This window comes from Typopeltis vanoorti, chromosome 24 (genome assembly GCF_054136105.1).
Source record: "Typopeltis vanoorti isolate ZY-2024b chromosome 24, IOZ_Tvanoo_1.0, whole genome shotgun sequence".
NCBI classification, from domain to species: Eukaryota; Metazoa; Arthropoda; class Arachnida; order Uropygi; family Thelyphonidae; genus Typopeltis; species Typopeltis vanoorti.
Window position 1 is genome coordinate 16,517,213 of NC_143572.1, and position 23,146 is coordinate 16,540,358.

At 35.4% G+C, this 23,146-nt stretch overlaps 1 protein-coding gene across 6 annotated transcripts in view; it reads left to right on the plus strand.

Moving 5' to 3' along the window:
• The window catches only part of LOC150092956 (uncharacterized), a 511,183-nt gene that overhangs the window by 455,571 nt on the left and 32,466 nt on the right, over positions 1-23,146 (plus strand). For all 6 annotated transcript variants that reach the window (XM_090414059.1, XM_090414064.1, XM_090414063.1 and 3 more), the window contains exons 10-11: positions 10,325-10,507; positions 21,694-21,906. In XM_090414059.1, coding sequence (XP_090270185.1) covers positions 10,325-10,507; positions 21,694-21,906 — 396 coding nt within the window. The remainder of the gene's footprint in view (positions 1-10,324; positions 10,508-21,693; positions 21,907-23,146) is intronic.

Here is a 23,146-nt window from a genome sequence, read left to right on the forward strand (position 1 = left end):
CTTGGTCTTCCTCTGGGTCGTTTTCCTGCTGACCTGGCAGAGAACACTTCTTTTGCTAATCTTTCCTCACCCAATCTCAGGTGGTATGGTTTAAGTGACCATACCACCTGAGATTAGCTCTGCTAATGCATTCCTGGATGCTGACAATGTCAAGTTCTTTCCTAATATCCTCGTTTTTAATATGATATTGCCATTGATGCCATCTGTTCACGCCTTTAATCTTTCTTATGACTCTCATATCTGCGGTCTCTAATCTTTGGTGTTTTACTTGTGACCCAGCTCTCAGATCCATAAGTTAAAACTGGTTTGAACACTGTCTTGTATACAGCTAATTTAGTGTTCCGACTAATTTCTCTCTTATTCCATATGAATTTATTCAATTGACTTCCCACCATACCAGCTTTGCTGATTCTGTTATCTATTTCTATATTTAATTTACCATCTTCACTAAAAATTGTGCCTAAGTAGCTGAAATGTTTTACATGTTCCACAGGTTCTCCATTCACAACACAGTTGACATTTTCAATGATTCTGCCTATTTTCATTGTCTTTGTCTTTTTATTGCTGACCTTCATATCATATCTATTACAACAGTTATTCAATTTAGTCAGAGAATCTTGCAGACTTGTAGCGGATTTATTTAGAAGTATAACATCATCCGCATAAAGCAAAGAGCTGACATTAACAACTCCAATTCTGATATCATGCTTAATACCACTTTCTTTCATAATGTGATCCATATAGATAATGAATAACAGAGGGGATAATGTACATCCTTGTCTCACACCAGATTTAACATTAAACCATCTTCCTGTACTTACTTCAATTCTTACTGCTAACTTACAACTTAAATAAAGACTAAGTATTGCTTGATATAATGCCCCATTGACACCATATAACTGTAGCATATTGAATAGCTTCTCTCTTGGCACCTCATATGCCTTTTCCAAATCGACAAAACTTAAATACAGATCTTTGTTAGATTCCCATGCTTTCTCGACTATTTGTCGTAAAGTGATGATCTGATCCTGACAGCCTCTATTTGGCCTGAATCCAGCTTGTTCTTCACCCAGCTTTTCTTCCACAATTCTTCTCAACTGTTTCTCAGTATACTTGCATAAATCTTGCCAGGAACACTCAGTAGGGAAATACCTCTGTAATTCTCACATTCAGTTTTATTTCCCTTTTTATATATGAGCACTATTAGAGCTCTACTCCAATCATCGTGAATTCATCCCTCTGTCCAGGCTTTCTGAACTATGCAGTGCAGCCACTGCAAGACTTTTATACCACCATACTTCAGCATTTCTGGTCGAATATCATCTCTCCTGCTGCCTTTCCACATTTCAAGCCTTTGATGGCTTTTTCTACCTTCAAGTATGGATATGTATTCCTGACTGCATGCCTGGTCAGTGTTTTTTACCACTGTGCTGTCATCACTGCTTGTTTCATTTAGCAGTTTTTCAAAGTAATTACTCCATACTTCAAAGCTATCTTTTTCTCCTATTTTCATGTCACCTTTATGATCTCTAACTCCTTTTACAGCACTCTTTCCTCCATTCCTAAGCTTCTTCAACAACCTTTAGAATGTTTTGCCACCTTCTTGATATTTATTTTCTGTATCCTTGCCAAAGTCCTCCCATGACTTTTGCTTAGCTAGTTTTACACAGTGTTTGGCATTCTTGCATTTGTCTCTGTATTCTCTAAGAGCACAAGCTGACTTATTTGCCAGGAACTTTTGATATGCTTTCTTGTTTTCTTTCACTGCCTCTTTAACTTCTTGTGTCCACCATGGAGTTCTAATTTTTCTATCCTTGCAGACAACTTCACCACATGCCTCTCTAGCTGAATCATTCAGGGCTTTTTTCAAGGCTTGCCACTGAATCTCCGAGGTTTGATTCCTGTTCTCAAACTCTTTCATTTTTTCTTTAATAATCTTTGTGTATTTTAGTCTACAGTTCACATCTGAGAGCTGCTCAACTTTTATTCACTTTAAAACTTTCTTACATGTTATTCTTTTCAACATGAAATTCAATTTTATCCTGCTCAAGACTAAATAGTGATCACTTCCAATTTCAAATCCTCTGTACATTCTGGTGTCCTGCACCAGGGAGAAAACATCACTATCAACAATAACATAGTCAATGAGACTTTTCTTATTCCTTGCCTCTTCTCTCCATGTGAATTTGTGCACATTATTATGTTGGAACATGGTGTTAGTAATAACCAGTCCATGTCCTGAGCAGAAATCCAATAGGTATTCGTCATTATTATTAGCTTTGCTCTTTTCTCCAAATTTTCCCAAAATATTTCTGTATGTCTGACAATCATTTCCTACTCTACTATTTAGATCCCCAACAAGGACCAACTTTTCCTTCTTCATTGTGTCAGTTGCTTTTTTCTAAAGCGTCAAAAAATTCCTCCACTTCTACCTTAGTAGAACCTTCTGTGGGACCATAGGCACAAATAAGTCTCATTGTCCAGTTCCCCATTCTCATATTTGCCCACATTACTCTATTTTCATTTAAATTTAATTAAACATTATTTTAAGAAAGGGGTTAGCACATGAACTCACTGAAAATAAAAATGTGCATCTGTATTCTAATTATCAATCAATTCACTGAACTGTTGATTATTTTATATAACCGATGTTAAATATAAATGTTAAGCTTATTATTATTATTAAACCACCAGGGAGCCAAGAACTGATTGAGGGAGGCTAAAGTCAACCACACCAGCTGTCATACCTTCTCTTAAACTTATTCATACTAGATGCACTTGCAACTTAAACAGGCAGACTGTTCCACTCACTCACTGTTCTATGGGAGAGAAATCTAGCACTTACTCTTTCTTAACTGCATGCAAATTTAACCTCCACAGATGGCCCCTTGTCCTCACCCCACCTTTCATATAATGAAAAATTTTATCAACTGATATCCTATAATGCTCTCTCAAAAGTTTATAGACCTTTATCATGTCACCCCACCCTTCCTTCTATCTATCAGTGTCTGCAGTCCACATACTTTCAATCTATCCTTGTAGATTCCCATAATCCCAATATCATCATTATAACTATTCTTTGCAATATTTTCCACAGCTTCTTTATCCCTTTGGTACACAAACGACCAAATCTGAGCACAGTAGTTCAGGTGTGGTCATATCAAGATCTTGTAAAGAGGCAAACTGTCCATATCCTTATATGTCAATGTTCATTTTAACATTGCAATTACCCTATGAGTTGCAATGTTTTTCTTATGTGACTTTCAAACTTCTACTTTCTGTTCATCATAACTTCAAGATCTCGAGCCTCATTAGTTACTCCAAGCTTAATCCCACTAATATAATATGCTGTTGGATATTGCATCAATTCCAAAGTGCATAACTTTACACTTGATAACATTAAATGGATAGCCATTATTGTTCACCCTGTGAATGCTGTATATCAGCAGCTTCTCTGATTGCCCTGCCTATCTTTGCATCATCTGCAAACAGCTGAAGATCTCCTTTCAAATCCTAGAGATCTTGGAATTATGGTGGATAGAAAGTTGATTTTAGAAATTATGGACTTTACAACCATGTTATAAATAGCTATTTTAATTTCCCAATGTTTCGACCTTCATATTAAGATCATCATCTGGAGTATATACAAGGGCAAGGTGAGTTACATTTCACACAGTAAGCTAAAGAAACTGATTTGATCACCAGTTATTCTACTGGCATGACCTCTAGTGAAAAATAAAATAAAATACAGATAAAATTAATTATTTAGAAACTACATCAAAGTTAAATTCTCTTTATGATAGCATGAGAGAAACATTCTTTCATATAGATAGTTTTCTTACAATAACAATGATGTCTTATTTTTAACATGATTTAGGATTCTGGATTATCTATAGTCCTGTTTATAGTTAACTCTTAGGGAGAAAGGTTCCGTGAACAAAAAATTTGGGTAGAATATGTGCCTTCCATATGATTGGGATTTTTAGACCATCATTATTGTTCAGATTGGGGTGGTTGATAAGAATCTCACAGGCTTCCTTAAATTTGTGTTCATACCATGTTTTCGTGTGATATAAACAACTGGTGCGTTTCCAGTCAATTCTATGTAAAGTGTTCAGGGCATAATCAGAAAGGTCAGCTTCACCATAGTTGTTATATTTAATGTGTTATGTTCCTTTTGTCTGATAGGAATTGTGCATCGTGTTTCCCCTATATATGGTAGATTACAGGTGCAATAAATGCGGTATACTCCAGGGTGGGCCAGCGGAAGGAGTGGGTCTTTGAATGAGTTGAGTAAACTTTTTAATTTTGCAGGAGGTTTAAAGGTGTCTCTTAGGTTGTGTTTCTGTAGTATTCTGTTTATTTTATCTGATGTCCCTTTAATGTAAGGAATGGTTATATTTTTTTGTAGTCTGGTTTATCTTTGTTTTTTTATTGAGGTCTCGTAGAGAATTTTGTTAATAGTGGTTTGGCTGTAACCATTTTTTAGAAAAGTATTGCTGATAACTTTAAATTCGTCTTTCAGCACTTATTCATTCGAGCAGATCTTCAAAGCCCTGTTTTTTAGTGTATTAATGACACCTAGTTTTTGTGTTGGTGGTAGGAGTTTATGTGTATATGTTGGCCAGTATGTGTCAGTTTCTGGTAAACAGTGAAGGAAAGACTGCCAGAAGGAAGACATGTGTCAAGTGTATCTAGAAACAGAAGTGTGTTCTGTTTTACAATTTCAATTGTAAACTGTATGCGTTTGTGTTGTTTGTTTAGGTGGCTAAGGAAAGTGTCTAGTGTCTGGCAGCCATGGGGCCAGATTACGAAGACATCGTCAACTTATCTAAGCCAGACTTTGGGTTTTAAAGGAGAGGAATCGAGGACATGTTGCTCAAAATGTTCCATATAAAAGTTAGCAATGGGGGGGGGATAATGACTGTGCCTTCTTTTTGTAGGGAGAAAGATAGATAGAATACATAGAATTGACTGGAAAAGCACCAGTTGTTTACATCACACCAAAACATGGTATGAACGCAAATTTAAGGAAGCCTGTGAGATTCTTATCAACCACCCCAATCTGAACAATAATGATGGTCTAAAAATCCCAAGCATATGGAAGGCATATTCTACCCATGGAGCCTTTCTCCCTAAGAGTTAACTATAAAAAGGACTGTAGATAATCCAGAATCCTAAATCTAATATAACAATTGTCATGTTAAAAATAGGACATCATTGTTACTGTAAAAAAACTATCTATATGAAAGAATGTTTCTCTCATATTGTCTTGAATAGAATTTAGCTTTGATGTAGTTTCTAAATAATTCATTTTTAATTTTATCTTCTTTTTTTTTTTTTTTCACTAGAAGCCATGCCAGTAGAATAACCGGTGATCAAATGATTGTTTCTTATATTTTCCTATACGAATTGCCAAAGGTGTACCAGCTTATTATTAAATTACTCTGGATTTAGAGAAAGATGTTGGAAGTTTATTTTCCACTTGGTTAGACTATAATAAATTTAGTTTAATCCTTTATCCAAGTGTATGCAAACAAAGTTTGCACCTGAAGTATCTTCAGGAGTGAGACAACTCATAGTGGAGGTGGACCAAGCTCTCATCACTCCTTGTCTCAGTATCTTCCATAATGCTATGCATTATTATGTCTGCAAGGAGATGGATGTGCTTTGCATTATGGGAGATACTGACTGAGACAAGGAGTAATGAGACTGTGTGAAATGTAACTCAGCTTGTTCTTGTATATTTGTATATACTCCAGATAATGACCTTAATATGAAGGTCAAAACGTCGGGAAATTAAAATAGTTATTTATAACATGGTTGTAAAGTCTGTAATTTCTAAAATGAATGCTGATCACTGTGCAACACTAAAAGAAAGGATAGAAAGTTGAAGTTCAAAGGTCACATAAGAAAAAAAAATTGTAAATACAACTCATAGGATAATGAGTAATGAACATTGACCTATAAGGATATGGAAGTCAGTTTGCCTCTTTACAAGACCTTGATATGACCACACCTGAACTCAGTTGTCCAGAGATCGATCCCTGGAGCATACCCCTGGTTACTTTCAATTTGACAAATTCACATCCCCTATATTCCATTTTCTGCTATCCAAACCAATACTTTATATTCCAATCCATATTCTTTAGTTTATGCAACAACCTTTCATGTGATATTCTATCAAATGCCTTTGCAAAATCCAACATTGTCATAATGTATCCATTCCCTTTATCCAACTCAGCTGTAACATTATTATAAAATATGTACAAATTACTCAGACATGACCTCTCTTTAGTAAATCCATATTGTTCCTTGCAAAGTATATCTTGTTTGTTCACCCATTTCTCTATGTGAACTCTTACCAACTTCTGTAGAATCTTTGCCATTACTTCAGAGATACTAATAGGTTGATAGTTAAACACACATCAGTCTTTGCACTACCCTCATGCAATGGGATTATCATACATTGATTCCATTCCTGTGGGATCTTTCCTGAACTAAGACTCAAATTATACAAACATGTCAAGAACCTAGCCAGTTTGGCTGAACATTCTTTGAACACATGTGCTGATATCCCATCTGTCCCAACTGCTGAATTCTTATCCAGGTTATGCAGCAGCTCTAGAATCTCCTTCTCATGCATCTCTTCATCCAATGTAGTTGTACCACTGTGCATTATGTACCATGTTGATAGATTTTGATGAAGTGAGAACTCATTATTTTAACTATCTCATCTGTTCTGATTCTAGAGTACTGTTTGCATTCAATAAAGTTGTTCTTCTGCATTCATTCATTCATTCTTTCTTTTGCTTGCAGCATGATGATAAAATTCTTTTTGGGTTGCCTTTAGCCTGTTTCTTGTCATACTCCAACTTATCTTTCTGCGTAATACTCATAACTTTTCTGGCCTGTGCTTTATATATTTCATAACTTTCACTATTATTCTTACAACATTCCTTCCACATCATCGACTTCACTCCTATTCTATTTGTTCTTTGAACTCTAGGGACACATTCAGATATCTCATCTTTTCAAAGCTTCCCATGCACTACTCCTTCCCATTCACAATTGAATTCTTATTTGTGCCTTTCTAACCCAGTTGATTTCCAAAAAAAATAAATAACTAAAAAAGTAAAGAGTCAGTAATAACCTTTCTTGGAAATAAACTCTGAAAACTAAAAACTTCAAGGCAGAATTTTCATTTTTATTTCTCCTACTGTTATCAAAAATACAATAAAGAATTGTAACATGCACCATACTTATTATTACGTTTATAAAATAATCATATCTTTCGTTGATTTCATTTACCAAAGAAAATTTTAAATCATGTAGTATTGACATATCACAAATTCTGTATCAAACAATCACTGCCGTATCAACAGATTTCAAAATGCAGATTTTGCATGCAGCTTCCTGATTTCTTACTTTTGCCTTTTTTTTTTTTAACCCAAGTGATTTCCAAAAAAATAAAAAAAGATATTAAAGGATTAGTAATAACTATAATAAATTTAGTTTAATCCTTTATCCAAGTGTATGCAAACAAAGTTTGCACTTGATGTCTTCAGGACTGAGACCACTCGTAGTAAAGGTGAACCGAGCTCTCATCACTCCTTGTCTTAGTATCTCCCATAATGCAAAGCACATCTCCTTGCTGACATGTATAATGCTATGCATTAAGGGAAGGGCCACTACCCAGACCAGTTTCGACCTTTGTTGAGGTCTCGTCGGTGGGAGCCAGACCCAGAATTGGTGATACTAAGGCAGAAGCAATAGAGAGGTTATATTTTCCTATACGAATTGCCAAAGGTGTACCACCTTATTATTAAATTACTCTGGATTTAGAGAAAGATGTTGGAAGTTTATTTTCCACTTGGTTAGACTATAATAAATTTAGTTTAATCCTTTATCCAAGTGTATGCAAACAAAGTTTGCACCTGAAGTATCTTCAGGAGTGAGACAACTCATAGTGGAGGTGGACCAAGCTCTCATCACTCCTTGTCTTAGTATCTTCTATAATGCAAAGCATGTATAATGCTATGCATTATTATGTCTGCAAGGAGATGTGCTTTGCATTATGGGAGATACTGACTGAGACAAGGAGTGATGAGAGCTTAGTAAAGGTGGACTTTACTAAGTAATAAACTCGTAGTAAAGGTGGACTGAGCTCTCAGCACTCCTTGTCTCACTATCTCCCATAATGCAAATCATGTATAATGCTATGCATTATACATGTCCACAAGGAGATGTGATTTGCATTATGGGAGATACTGAGACAAGGGGTGATGAGAGCTTGGTCCACCTTTACTATGAGTTGCCTCAGTCCTGAAGATACTTCAGGTGCAAACTTTGTTTGCATACACTTGAATAAAGGATTAAACTAAATTTATTATAGTCTAACCAAGTGGAAAATAAACTTCCAAGATTAGTAATAACTATTTTCTTGGAATCAATCTCTGGAATAAAAAACAACTTAAGTTCTTTCTTGAGGTAATAGAATAGAAAGATAATCTAATTATATATAATTAGACTTGCTTTAGTAATACTAATACTATGGCAAGTGATGAGAAGTTATACCACCTTTACCATGAGTTGCCCCAGTCCTAAAATACTTTAGTTGCAAACTTTGTTTGCTTACACTTGGATAAAGGATTGAACCAAATACATAATTGTTAACATAGCCAAGTGAAAAAAACTTCCATCAACTTATCTCTAATCCAGAGAATTTTAATAATAAGGTGTGACACCTTTTGGCAACTGGTATATGGAAATATGACTTCTCCATTACTTCCACCTTAGTATCACCACTTCTGGGTCTGGCTCCCACTAATGATACCTCAATAAAGATTAAAACCGTTTTGCTTCCCTTAATGCATAATATCATACATGTCTGCAAGGATGTGCTTTGCATTATGAGATACTAAGGCAAGTGATGAGAAGTTATAACACCTTTGCCACGAGTTGCCCCAGTCCCGAAAATACTTCAGGTGCAAACTTTGTTTGCTTACACTTGAATAAAGGGTTAAATCAAATATGTAGCATAGCCATGTGAAAAAACTTCCATCAGAAAGATAATCTTTTGAAAATTTTCAGAATAAATTTCCCTTATCAATTATTTTGAAATATTGTTAGGAAATTAAACTGTACTTAGAACTACAATAGACCTACTTTGTGTGTGTGTGTGTGTGTGTGTGTGTGTGTGTGTGTGTGTGTGTGTGTGTGTGTGTGTGTGTGTGTGTAGTGTTTAATGGTTCCTGTCTAGGTTGAAACACATTTACTAAAAACTTTGACATCACACTTAGTAATTTACCATCCAAATATAGATCATTATTAGTTATTTATATAGCTTACAACCAACAGATTTTTTTCCCCTTCTATATTTCTCTGGCAGCCACATGTAATAGTTTGTCATGTCCTGTTCTGGACAAGTTATGATACAATTTGTCCTGTGCCTGGTGTGAACATGTTAATATTAGTCACACTCAGAGAAGATTCTAAACCTCTTGCACATGAGTATTGTTTGTGAGAGAGTTAGATAATTGAGGAACCTTACCAGATCTTGCTAGGCTGAGAATGGTGCTTATTCAATATTAGCAATATTGAATAAGTGCCGTTCAAAGGATATTAGCAATATCCTTTCACATGAGGAAAAGTAAATTTCTTGGCTGTATCCAGGAAATTTACTTTTCTTCCTATTTTGGTAATTTGATGCTGAAAGAATATAGGTAGCATAAATCTGCCCATCCATGAGTAATTTTGAAGACGTACCATAATAAAAAAAAATAATTAATAAATAAAATAATATAAATCTTTTGAGACAGAAATCTAAATGTAAGATACATAATCTTGTTAAATTGTCAAGTGCATTTATGCAAAACTTGCTTCTGTCATTATATACCTATTCTTTTACTGTGTGAATGTCGCACTAAATTATATTGCATTCCATGGGGTGTCAGATCATAAATGCACACTATGAAATGTGAATCATCTTTGCTGCTGAAATAGTGAGATTGACACCAGTTTTGTATGCTTTTCAAATTAATGAACCTGTATACCTAACATCTCACTCTCTCTGTTAATTATGAATTATTTTTCCTGAATTTAATTTCTGAAATCAGAATTCGCATCAAGTATATAAAAATGTGCACTAGATAAATTTATTGTTGAAAAAAAAAAAAAATTGTTGTGAAGTGTGGTACAAATTGTTATTATATTTATACTTCATCTTAACTCTTCGCATAATGTGTGAAGAGTTGATATGAAATATAAGTTGCAAGCTTTTTAAGGGGGATCAACCTTTTAATTTAATTTTTGTTATTTTTAGGCTCAGTTCATAGCGCAGTCTATTGGACAAGCATTTCAAGTTGCTTATATGGAGTTCCTTAAAGCTAATGGTATTGAAGACAGCAGTTTTGTAAAGGAAATGGATTATCAAGAAGTGCTAAATTCTCAAGAAATATTTGGAAATGAATTAGAAATGTTTGCCAAAAAAGAAAAACAAAAAGAGGTTGGTTTAAATTTAAAACAAAAAAAGAAATCTTGAAGCTCTTGTATTCTTTATGCCTTCCATAGATACTGTAATTCCAAAGAAACTTGAATGTTTGTCTTTTATTGATTTTCATGCATTTTTTGAATATTATTTTCTTTTCATCACTTGTAAAGAGCATACATGTTTCTGGAAATGTCTTTGGAATGTATGAAGAATACAAAATGATTTATTTATTTTTTTTAAATACACTGGTTTCTATAAATTCAGAAGTAAAGAGAAAAATCAATGACTCAAAAACTGTGTGAAATTTGATTCCCAGGATTTAAAGGGGATAAATTAACTGGAAAGGGTACAGAGGTAGATAACAAATATGCTTTCAGGACTATACAATGTTGGTTTTGAGGATCGGCTGATGGTTTTGAGGGGCCATCCCTGGAAGCTACAAAAGGAAGATATGAACAAGAGGGTGAGGAATGGTTTCTTTAATAAATAAATAGTTTAAATTCCCTAACAAATGGATACATGAAGACAATGGTCAAAAACAAGAGGACAAAATGAATTTGTCAGAGAACCTCAATTAGAAATGTGGCCACCTGCTCACAACAATACAGTGCTCACAATGTTTTATACTGTTCATAATGGGTCGAGGAGTGGCCAACCAGTCGATATCCTACATATCGATTGGTTGGCCAGTCGATATGTAGGATAGTCTCTTCTTGAAGATATTGGTCCATGAGCTTTGCTTAATAAGAAGAGCATTATCATCTTGTAGGATAAATGTCTCCCCTATCGCATCTGCATATGGACAAACATAGGGATCCAGGACCTCTTTCTATAAGTTGTAGCATTCATGATTCTGCTAGAATGCACATACAGGTTGGTGCATCCACAAAATGTGTTGTCTGCCCAAATATCACACTGTCTCCGTCATAAGTGGCCCTTGCATGAAGATTAGAGGGATGATAAAGTGATCCTGTTTCTCTTCTCCCCACATCAGAGCACACCTGGTATTGCTTTATAGAGCAAATTGGGACTCGTCTATAAACAGTATTGATCCCCCTTTGGTCTTGAGTCCAGTTGACATGGAGCCTGTCCCATTTCAAATGTTCTTTCCTGTGACTGGGAGACAGTGGCATACAGACTACTAGCATGCATATGAGAGTGGTTTTTGAAAAGTTCGCGGCCTCGACCATAGATGGCAACACTTGGCAAGATTTTTTTTTTTAAGTTGGTACATCTGTCATAAGCATCCATGTGAAATTGCAAATCATTCTATCAAATAGTTTGTCTTATGCAGCTGTCTGAAGCAAAAGTATCTGTATCCCTTGAAATGAATAAAATTGAGTATTGTGCGGTTATAAAATTCTTTCTAAAAGAAGGTTTACCGCCAAAAGAAATTCATTCGAAGTTCATAAAAGTTTATGGGCACTCTTCTCCTTCATTTTTGACAATTAAGAAATGGGCTGCTGAGTTTAAATGTGGCCATACCAGCCTTGAAGATGATCCACACAAAGGACGTCCAAAAAGTGTAACATCACCAGAAATCATGGATCAAGTACCAATTTCTCCATAACCTTAACCACCACTCCAGATATATTGATTGGTCTATAATTTGCAACCTCAGTCTTGGAGTCTCCCTTATGCAGTGGAATTATTTTCCACTCTATTGGTACTTTACCAGAACTGAGACTTAAATTAAACAGCCTGGTTAGAGAAGGTGCTAATTCTTTTGCACATTCTCATAACACATGGGCCGATATGCCATCTAACCTAATGGCAATGTTAGCATTAAGGTTCTGTAATATATTAAGCACCTCTATTTCGTCTATCTTTAGACTCTCATCAGTCAATGACACATTTGACACTGCAATATTACAACCAAGATGGTACACCTTTGCAAATTGATCCCTAAGCAACTCAACTATTTGATTTGCTTCTGTAATTTCCCTACCATCAACACATTTTAAAGTAATCTTTCCATGGTTATTCTTCCTTTTACTTGCCACATAGCAAAAGAACTCCTTAGGGTTTCTTTTGGATTCATCAGCTAGCTTTCTCTCATAATTAGTCTTGGCTTTCCTTACCATACAGGTTACTCTCTTTGCCTGTACCTTGTACTGCTCATGGGAACGTTCATCTCCTTTTTCTTTATACTTCCTCCACAACCTTTTCTTTATCTGCAACTCTTTCTTAATAATATTATTCATCCATCTTACTCCTACTTGATTTCTCCTTCTGACTCTGGGAATACAGTCTGATGCAGCTTTCTTTAAATACTCCTTGACAATCTCCTACTCACCATCAACATCTCTCCCCTTCAAATTCTCATGGCATAGCACTGCTGAAAGCTGACTTCTCAGCTTGTCATAATCACCAGCCCTGTAATTCCACATATACTACTTCTTAACAGAATATTCAGCATATCTTACAATCTCCCAGGTCAAGACCACTTGATCGCTTCCCCCAAGTGGAGACAGTGTAACTAAATTACTTATTCATATGTTCTCCGATGTTATGACCAGATCTAACACTCTCGAATCTCTTGTCCCTTCCTTTACATGCTGTCTCAGGTAGTTGTCTCTTAACAACTGTATAGACTCCATTTCCTTTGTTCCTTGTGACCATTCCTCCTTCCAATCTATGTCCCCAAAGTTAAAATCCCCCTTAATAATTACTCGACCTTCACTCATCGTGCTAATTTGCCAATGCATACCATCTAGATTCCCCCTTATACCCCTTGGATTAAAACAACAACTGATTACATATTTCACCCTATTGATCTCTATCTCACACTAAACAGCCTCAAATGAACTGCCTTCTACATACCTGTACCTTGAGGCACTTCTACATTTTTTTGGCTTTAACGCTTCGTCTATCATTAGTAAAACCCCTCTCCCCATTCTGTCATCTCTGTCCTGCCTGAAAATACTATACCCCTTACATTCAATCCCCGTAACCATTTCATTCTTAGTTAACCAAGTCTCACTAATCCTATGATATCTGGCACAAGTTGTACAAAGTAATGACAAAAATTCTTCACAATTATTCCAAATACTTCGAGCATTAGTATGCATAAACTGCAATACTCCCTTCCTCCCACAATCTCCCTGTGTGTGAGTTAGCCCACTCTGTATACTGTTAATTTTCTGCAAACAATTAATCCCAAATTCACATTGATTAATGACCTTAGTACTATTTACAGCTGACTCTATCACCTGCCTCCCTATCACATCCCATTTCCCTGTTTTTGACCATTTACTCTATCCTTTATCAATAAATGTTCTAAATGCCAAGTGCCCAATCCTTTTAAGTGCAAACCATCTCTCTTAAAATAGTCCTTCCTTTTATCAAACTCATCCCAGACATTCATAAAATGACTATTCAGTTTCATTTCTTTGCAAAAGCTTTAACAATCTTGACATCATTCCATTTACTATAATTGCTCTTCTGTTTAATTCATCACTATCAAATCTTGGTAGCACACTCATGATCTTTCCAGTCTTGCTCTTTACATTCATTGCTATCATTAAATCCTTCAAATTTTGTTTATTAATTATCTTGAAAAGAGTAAAACAACCGGGGAATATTATTCTGATTTTTTAACCAGACTAGATGAAAAAATTTGTGAGAAAAGACCTGGTTTGCAGGGAAAAAAAAAATCATCTTTCATCAGGACAATGCACCTGCCCACAAAGGTGTTTTGGCAATGGGAAAATTAAGGGATCTGCACTACGAATTGTTGGAACATCCACCCTATTCCCCAGATTTGGCTCCCTCTGACTTCTATCTCTTCCCAAAACTAAAACTCTTCCTTGCTGGTCAGCGTTTTTCTTCGAATCAAGAGATGATTGCAGCTGCAGAGGGGTATTTTGCAGATCTTACTGAGAACCACTACAGGGAAAGGATAATGGAGCTGGAATAAATGTATTAGTCTTAAGGGAGATTATGTTGAAAAATAAAAATAATTTTAAATAATAAAGAAACACGTAAAAACCACAGTGATATCTTTAATTAGTAAAAGGACAAATATTTCGTACTAAAATTAATAGTACATCTTCAGTGTCTGTTACAGTAATAGGAATGGAATACAAGCAAAATGTTCGGTAGATTACCTATTAAAATACAATTGTTACTGTGTGCTAGGAAATAATAGAAATAACAAATTTAATCTTAAGATAAATGGTTTTTTACATAAGATAAGTCTCCCAGATCTTTGAGAGAGAAAGACTGTCATTTCTATTTATCGGTGGTTTTTACATGTTTCTTTATTATTTAATTTACTATGCCACAGGTTCCTCTTAAAATCAAAAATAATTTTGAAAATATATATTCATTTTTTCATTGTTAGGCCGAGAACTTTTCAGACCACCCTTTGTGTGTGTGTAGAGAGAGAGAGAGATATTTATTTTTTTTTTTTTTTAACCCCAAGTGATTTCTGAAAACAAGATTAAATTATTAGCAGTGCTAAGATTTTAATAATTTTTCTCTTACCCATTATTTTGAAATAGGTTGTTAGTAAGTTGCAGGTTGCAAATAGGTTGTAGTGTGCTTATTTGATAAAAAGAAAGATATGGCAGAAATTAGGGATGCAGTGAACCATGATTTGGCTGAATAACAGAAGATTTGCTTGAAGCAGTGAATATTCGGCTAAAGCATATTAAATTAAATTATATAAACAAACGTTTTTGGGGAAAATAATCATTGAAAACATGAAAATATTAATGCATGTATTTTTTTTTTTTTTTGTTCAAAACATTTATTTATAAAATTTAATTCAGCATGCTTTGGTCAGATTATAGAGTGAAGAAAGAATAAAAAAAAAAATAACAAAAAAAAAATAGGAATAATATTTCACCTAAACCAAGTAATTACACAAAAATGCAAAAATAAAAATAACTATCTTTATTTCAAAACCAAATATATATATATATATATATATATATATATATACCGGGTGATCCAAAAGTCACAGAAAAAAAAAAATTCAATAATTCGAAAAGTATAGACAGTAGCACGATGCGGTTTTCACAGAAATGCACAGAAAGACGTGGGATTTTTTTTTAATAACGAAAAATTTTATTTCCAGAATAGTTACATTTGTCACCGACACGTGGCGCTGTAACGGTCCCGGAGCTGCTGCCTGTCACTATTTAAACCATGAGGTACGTAAACTTCAGATGTAGTGAATACTGAATTTAAACGTTCTGCCAAGGTGAGGCATGTTATCGTTACGAGATAAAGCACTTTTAGTTAAGCTGTATTATCTGAACTTCGAATATGCAAGAGAGGCAAGTGCTCCATAGCTCCAAACCTTCCACCTCATGACTTTTGGTTATGGGAGCTACTTGAAGTCCACAAGTGTACAGAGGTCGACTGACATCATTGGCCATGTTGAAAGAAGCTATTCGCCATCATGTGACAGGAATTACAGCTGAAACCCTCTTCGATGCTGCGCAGGGTGTCATGCCACATCTGACATCCATTCTCAATAATGACGGCCGTCGCATTGAACATTTGTAATCCTAGCTGCATTGCAAATTGTGCTGCACCACTGCACAAACTACTGACAAGACTGAAGCGCCACCTGTCGGTGGCAAATGTAACTATTCTGGTAATAAAATTTTTCGTTATTAAAATAAATCCCATGTCTTTCTGTGCATTTCTGTGAAAACTGCATCATTCTATTGTCTGTACTTTTCAAATTATTGAATTTTTACTTTTTCTGTTACTTTTGGATCACCCGGTATATATATATAATTATCAGCTATGTTGACTCGGTACATAGATATGTTCATATTATTTACTGACTGAATTCCGAGAATTAGAAAAACAAATTCATTTAATTTAACACACAACATGTTTTGTCGGAATGCCGGCTTCTTCAGGTGTGAGAACATTAAAAGCAAACATAAAAAACACCATAAAGAAATATTGTACCACCACTACAATAACAGACTATGAACTGGAATTAAGTTTGAACTGAAGCTACAGTCTGGGCTAAAGTTCTATTGTTAGGCATACGCTCGCGTATGCCTAACAATAACTAAGGTTACTGTTTATGTGAGAAGAGTCTAGGATAATTTCTTTGGATTCAACTATGCGGTGTTCTACTTCATCGTGGCATATATGAATGCTTGATGTTTTATTCCAGTCTATTTCATGTTGGCTTCCTTCATTATTTGTGTTCACTGGAGAACAGGATATGGCTTAAGAGGGCACTTGCTCTGGTTGTACTATAAGTGATGTCCCTCTGATGTTCTTTGAGACACAGGAGGATGGACTTCTCAGTTTTATTATAATATGGCTTCCCACAGTCACATATGATTTTATATACACCTGGAAACTGAAGATGGTTGTGAGCCTGTTTTTGGTTGGCTTAGAATTGATCTGAGTTTAGGAAGAGTGGAAAAGCACGTTTTTATATTAAATTTTTTTCAAAATTCTTCTTAGTTTCCGGGAGAGCGAGCCGATGTACGGTATCTTTTCCAATAATGGTACAACACTATTAATCATTTTGTGGACCTCCTATTGAATTATTAGGGTATATTGTTTTTTTAATGATATATCCCTAGGACACATCATTAAAAAAAGGGGAGGCGGGGATCTTGGACATAATTATTCCCTTGCTGCCATCAGTGTGCTGCTGATGATAGTAGGGAAATAATGTCCACACAAGGTTAAGATACAAGAAGAAAAAGTGGCAGAGGTTTTGAAGCAGTATGGTGTGAAGTGGATATTGATGGAATGAAATATTTGGTGGGGGTGTGTTGCCACAGGCCATGGAATGTGGCAGGTGGAGACAAAGTGAAGGGTGATCATTATGGGAGATTTCAGTTATGATAGTATTGATTGGAATGAAGAAATAGTGTCAGGGAATAAGGAGAATGAATTTCTCTACTTAAGGAACAACAATCTTAGGTAGTATGTAATAAAGGGTACATGAGGGTAAAGAGTCTTAGATCTGGTTATATAATCAGATGTGAATGAAGTATTTAATCTTTTCCTGGTGGAGAGCAACTATGAAGTGATCACTAGAGTTGCAGCCCATCATATGAGAACTTCTATAAAGAAGAGATATGTGGAACTATATGGCTGTTGATTATGAAAATCTTATGAGACAACCAGGAGCTATATCATACAAAAAGGAGTTCAGTGGAAAAGAGACAGGCACTGCATGGGCAATCAAGAGCTATGTAACAGCAGCAATGTCTTAGTATATTCCAAAGTAGGAGTAAAATGGATGAATGAAGAGATTAAATGTGAAATCTGAAAGAAGGCACTGTGGAGGCATCACTACATGAATGTTGGTAATGATCAGTTACATGAAGAATACAAACAGTATGCCAGGAAGGTGACTTGGTTGGTAAAGACAGCAAAGGTGCAATATGAGAAGAAATTAGTCAACCAATTTAAGATACATTCTGTTGAATTCTTTTGATATGTGGCAAGTATAATCAAAAATAACTATGGAAGAATGATGCTAATTGATGACACTTGTAGATTGGTAACTAGTGCAGAGAATATAGTTGAAGTATTCAGTGATCAGTTTATCAGTGTATTTCAACATCATGAGAAGCTGGAGCATAGATGGTATGGTGGAGGAGGGACTGATGGTGAATGAGCAGGAAGTATATGAGGAATTAAGTAAACTTGATGGTAATAAGGCAGTAGGACTTGATAGAGTATACATGTGTCTTGAGGGAATGCTCTACGGAATTAATGACACCTTTGGCACACCTGTTTAAAGTCTCAAAGGAATGGAAGGTGAGAAAAATTGTTCCACTTCACAAAGGGGGGGAGGGGGAATAAGACCAAGACTAAATTATAGGCCAGTCTGTGTGTCTGGAGTTGTTAAGGTATTAGAGAAGTTGGCAAGGACTAGGAATCAGAAGTATGTTGATAATAGCAATATTCTTTATGATGACTGGAATGAGTTTGTTAGGAGGATGTTGTGGTTCAGCAGTCTGCTTATGTATTACAACAAAGTGACAAATTCAATAAAGGAGATGCATAATGATGGTGTACTTGAATTTTTCAAAGGCCTTTGATAGACTGCCACATGACAAGCTAGTAGCTAAATTGAAACAGATGGGATTAGATAACAGAACTAGTGAATTGGTTAGCTAATTGGCTGTCAGATATCAGCGAGTTGTGTAAGGAGGAGTGCTTTCCCAAAATAGGAAGGTCACTAGTGGAGTGTCACAGGGATTGGTTTTGGAACCATTATTGTTTACCTTGTACATTTATGACATCGGGACCAGTTTAACTGGAGAATGTGCAGCTGCTTGCTGATGGTGCAAAATTGGGAAGAGTTATGAGCAGTAGAGCAGATTTGTAGCCTTGCAGGAGGATCTGAATAGCCTGAGTGGACAAATGGGTGAAACTATCAGTTTAATATTGCAAAGTCTTGAAATTTGGTAGGCAAGGTTAGGATGCAGGGTATACAATTAATGGAGAAATTTTGAAGGAGATGGAAGAGATGAGAGATCTGGGAGTTGATGGTGGACAGAGACTTGAAATTTATCACATTGCTAAAATTGTAAGAAACATCCCAATGGATTATGACAATAATGAGGAGAATGTTGACATGCAGAAGCAAAGAGGTTATGGTTCCTTTGTATAAGACTTTAATCATGCTGTATATGGACTAGACTACTGTATACAGATTTGATTGCCTGGTTTTTAGCTGAACGAGGATGTATTGGAGAGGATCCAGAGAATGTTTACTAAGTTAGTGTTGGGTCTATCTATGAAATATCAGGTGCAAGGAGAGATTGAGGGAAAGCAACTTACAGAACCTTGTAAATAGAAGAAGAGGTAATATGATTGAGACATTAAGTTGGTGAGGGATTGTTACCAGATTAACATGGAGATTTTTCATAGAGCAGAGGGAAGCAAGGATAGAACTAGAGGTCATCCTTGGAAACTGTATAAGGAGGGTGTGAGCAGGGGAGTGAGAAGAAGGTGTTCTTTGCATGGAGAGTAATCGATGTGTGGAATGCCTTGCACAAAATTGTGGTGAGTGTGGGAACTGTGAATGGGTTTAAGCCACAGCTCAAATGTGAGTTTTTGATGATCTTTTTGCAGTTGTTAATAATAATAATTACTGTGGATGGACAAGTGGTTGGATAATCAGGAACTCTCCTCCTTACAACCCAAACATTTTGTTTGTGATGTTTCAGGCCTTCACTGGAAAGTGATATATTATGTATCACATTCTTCTTCTTCTTCAACCTTCTGGTTCTGTCCACTGCTGGATGAAGGTCTCCCCCATGATTTTCCAGATCACTCGGTTTTCTGCTTCTCTCATCCATCTTACTCATTTCTTCCTTATTGCCCTTTTTAAAAATTAATATTAGAAGTGAATTGTTCCAATTTTTTGGAATTTTTCTCTGTTTTAGGCATTTATTGAAGAGTTTACTCAACTGTTTGATGACAGGGCTTCCTCCCAGTTTTAAGAAGTCTACCATAATTCCATCTTCTCCTGGGGCCTTTCCATAAGGAATAAACATAAATGGAGAAAGGTTGCATCATCTGAAATTTGGAGATGATATTGTCCTGATAGCAGATAATCTTGAAGATCTGGAAGAAAGGCTAAATCAGCTAAATGAAGCCTCCAGAGAAATTGGATTAAAAATAAATAGAGAAAAAACAAAAATAATGATGAATAAATACATAAACCATAGAACTATCAAAATTGAAAACCATGAAATAGAACAAGTTACTTCATATGTGTATTTGGGCCAATTGTTATCCTTTGAGGAGTGCCAAAGAAAAGAGATTGAATGAAGAATTCACCTTGGATGGATGGCTTATGGGAAAATGAGAGACATATTCAGAAGTGACATCCCTATGAGTCTAAAAAGGAAAGCTTTCGACCAGTGGATACTTCCTGTCCTAACATATGAAGGAGAAACAGAAACTTTAACAGAAGCCCTAAACAGAAAGCTGAGAACAACATCACATGGAAAGAAGTATGCTAAAAATAACATTAAGAGATAGGAAGACAAATATCTGGATAAGATCTCAAACAGGTGTCATGGATATTGTAAAATACATTAAAAGGGTAAGTGGAGATGGACTGGCCATATTGCCAGATGCAGTGACGGGAGATGGACTAGAAAAACTATGTATTACATTAGATGATATAAATTATATGCCACGTAAAGGTTTTCAAAAACATTCATGCCTGTTATATTATTAATATACCAAGAAAATATATACCTGGTTTAATCTTTTATCCAAGTGTAAGCAAACAAGTTTGCACCTGAACTATTTACAGAACTGGGGAAACTCGTATATAGAAGCTTATGACTTCACATCACTTGCCTTAGTATCCCATAATGTGAATCACATATCCTTATGGGCATGTATGATGCTATACATTATGGGAAGGGTCACTACCCAGACCGGTTTCGACCTTTATTGAGGTCTCATCAGTGGGAGCAAGACCCAGAGGTGATACCAAGGTTGAAGTTATGCAGAAGACTTCAATAAAGGTCGAAACCGGTCTGGGTAGTGACCCTTCCCATAAAGCATTATACATACCATAAGGATATGTGCTTTGCATTATGGGATACTAAAGCAAGTGATGTCAAGTCATAAGCTTCTATATACGAGTTGCCACAGTCTTGAAAACAGTTCAGGTGCAAACTTGTTTGCTTTCACTTGGATAAAGGATTAAACCAGGTGTATAATTTCTTGGTATCTTTAATTTATAGTATAACCAAGTGGAAAACTTCCAACATTCATGTTATAGTTGGATTCAAGCTCATTTCCTTTGGTGAAGTTGAGGCCTCATTCACTTGATAATAAGCACTGCAACTATAATAAACTATACTGAGATTATTGTGCTATGATGTATTTAATTATAATGCAGAATAAATTCTGCTTTGAATCTATGATTTTGAACCATGTTAGTCAACAACAAAAGACTTCAATCCATAATTTCATCTTGTACTTAAAAAAAAAAAAAAAGAAGAAAAAAAGTTGAAATGTAAGTATTCAGTATTTGGTTTCATGACAGAAGAAATTCTAATCAGAAAATGAAAGAATAATAAAACTATTCAATTATAGAATAGGTCAGAATTTAAGCAATGTAGATTATCAGTTGATTAATTGTTTCAGACTTTTTTTTTTATTACAAAAATATGATCTTATTTTATTTCTTTTGATATTCTTAACTGTTTAATGTTTCCAAATAGGTTGTCGTACCGAAACAAAAAGGTGAAATTCTTGGAATGGTGATTGTAGAATCAGGTTGGGGATCCATGCTACCTACTGTAGTGATTGCTAATATGGCACAAAATGGCCCTGCAGCAAGGTGTGGTCAGTTAAATATTGGCGATCAAATTATTGCAATTAATGGAATAAGCCTTGTTGGGTTGCCATTGTCTACATGTCAGAATTATATCAAAGTAAGTTTGTCTGTATATGGGTATGTGTTGTGTCCATTTACATCTTTTCTTATAATCTGTCATATAACATTTTTTAGACCTAAAAAAATGAACTATGTATATATGTTAATATTATCATTCCCTCCAACACAGATATGTCATTTGTATTTGTATGTATCTTATCACACTTGAAGAAAAATAACAACACACAGAGCCTTCAATTGCAGATTCCTTCCACTTGATATTTCTACAGATGGTTGCTCATAGTAAGAATAGTCAAGGATTTAATTATTTTGAAAGCAGCAGATGATATATGATAGAGACAGCTGCCATAGAACATGCATTACTATAGTTAATTGGCAATAAAAGCAACAAATTCACTGATCAGTTCAATTGAGCACTAAGCAGGCCAATTTTTAACAACTATTTATTATGGAAAGCAGAATAAACAGCAGAGTAGCATCCAGCTGCCTGTTAATAAACTCAATTTAGAATAATTGACAGTGCCTGAATTGATCACAGAAGTTGACCTGCTAAGCAGTAAAAAATTTTGTGTAGTCTAATGAATCATATAATGACAAGAGCAGAATGTAGTAATAAACTTACAAAAAGAAAGAAAGAAAACAAAAATACGTGGTACATATTGCCTATTGAATACAGACTGTGGTTTGTGTATTTATCTGTAGTAACCTTTGCTGCCCTCTCTGCCATGCTTCAGTATCCTTTAATCACTTTCTAGATGTTTTTGCTTGTGGGCCAACAACACATACAGTTGATGCCCACTATAGCAAAACTCATAGAGAGAGAGAGCTCAACAGTAGTTTGTTATAATGGATAGTGTGCTGTAGCAAATTTGATTTAACATAGCATCATACCTCGGGCAGCATTGTAACATTGGGCTGGCAGTTTTGGATTTAGCTGACCAAATTGTATTCTTATCAACTTAAACCAAAATAAATGATAGCACAATATCATGGAATTTCAATCTAACTGGAGCATTACCTGTTAACATGGTCTCTGCTTGTTTTTATTAGGGAAGCAGGGGAAACTGTGTAAAGTGAGCTACTGGAACAAACTCCACTTCAGCATCAGCAGATTTAAAGATGCTGTATTCAGGCAGTAATGATCAACGAAATGGAGTAGCTATAGTATTAAACACTAAATATGATGATAATCTTCTTGAATGGCAAGAAATATCAAGTAGAGTGATGTGAACAAATATCATAATTGGGAATTGGTGCCTGTGGTCCTGCAGAAAAAT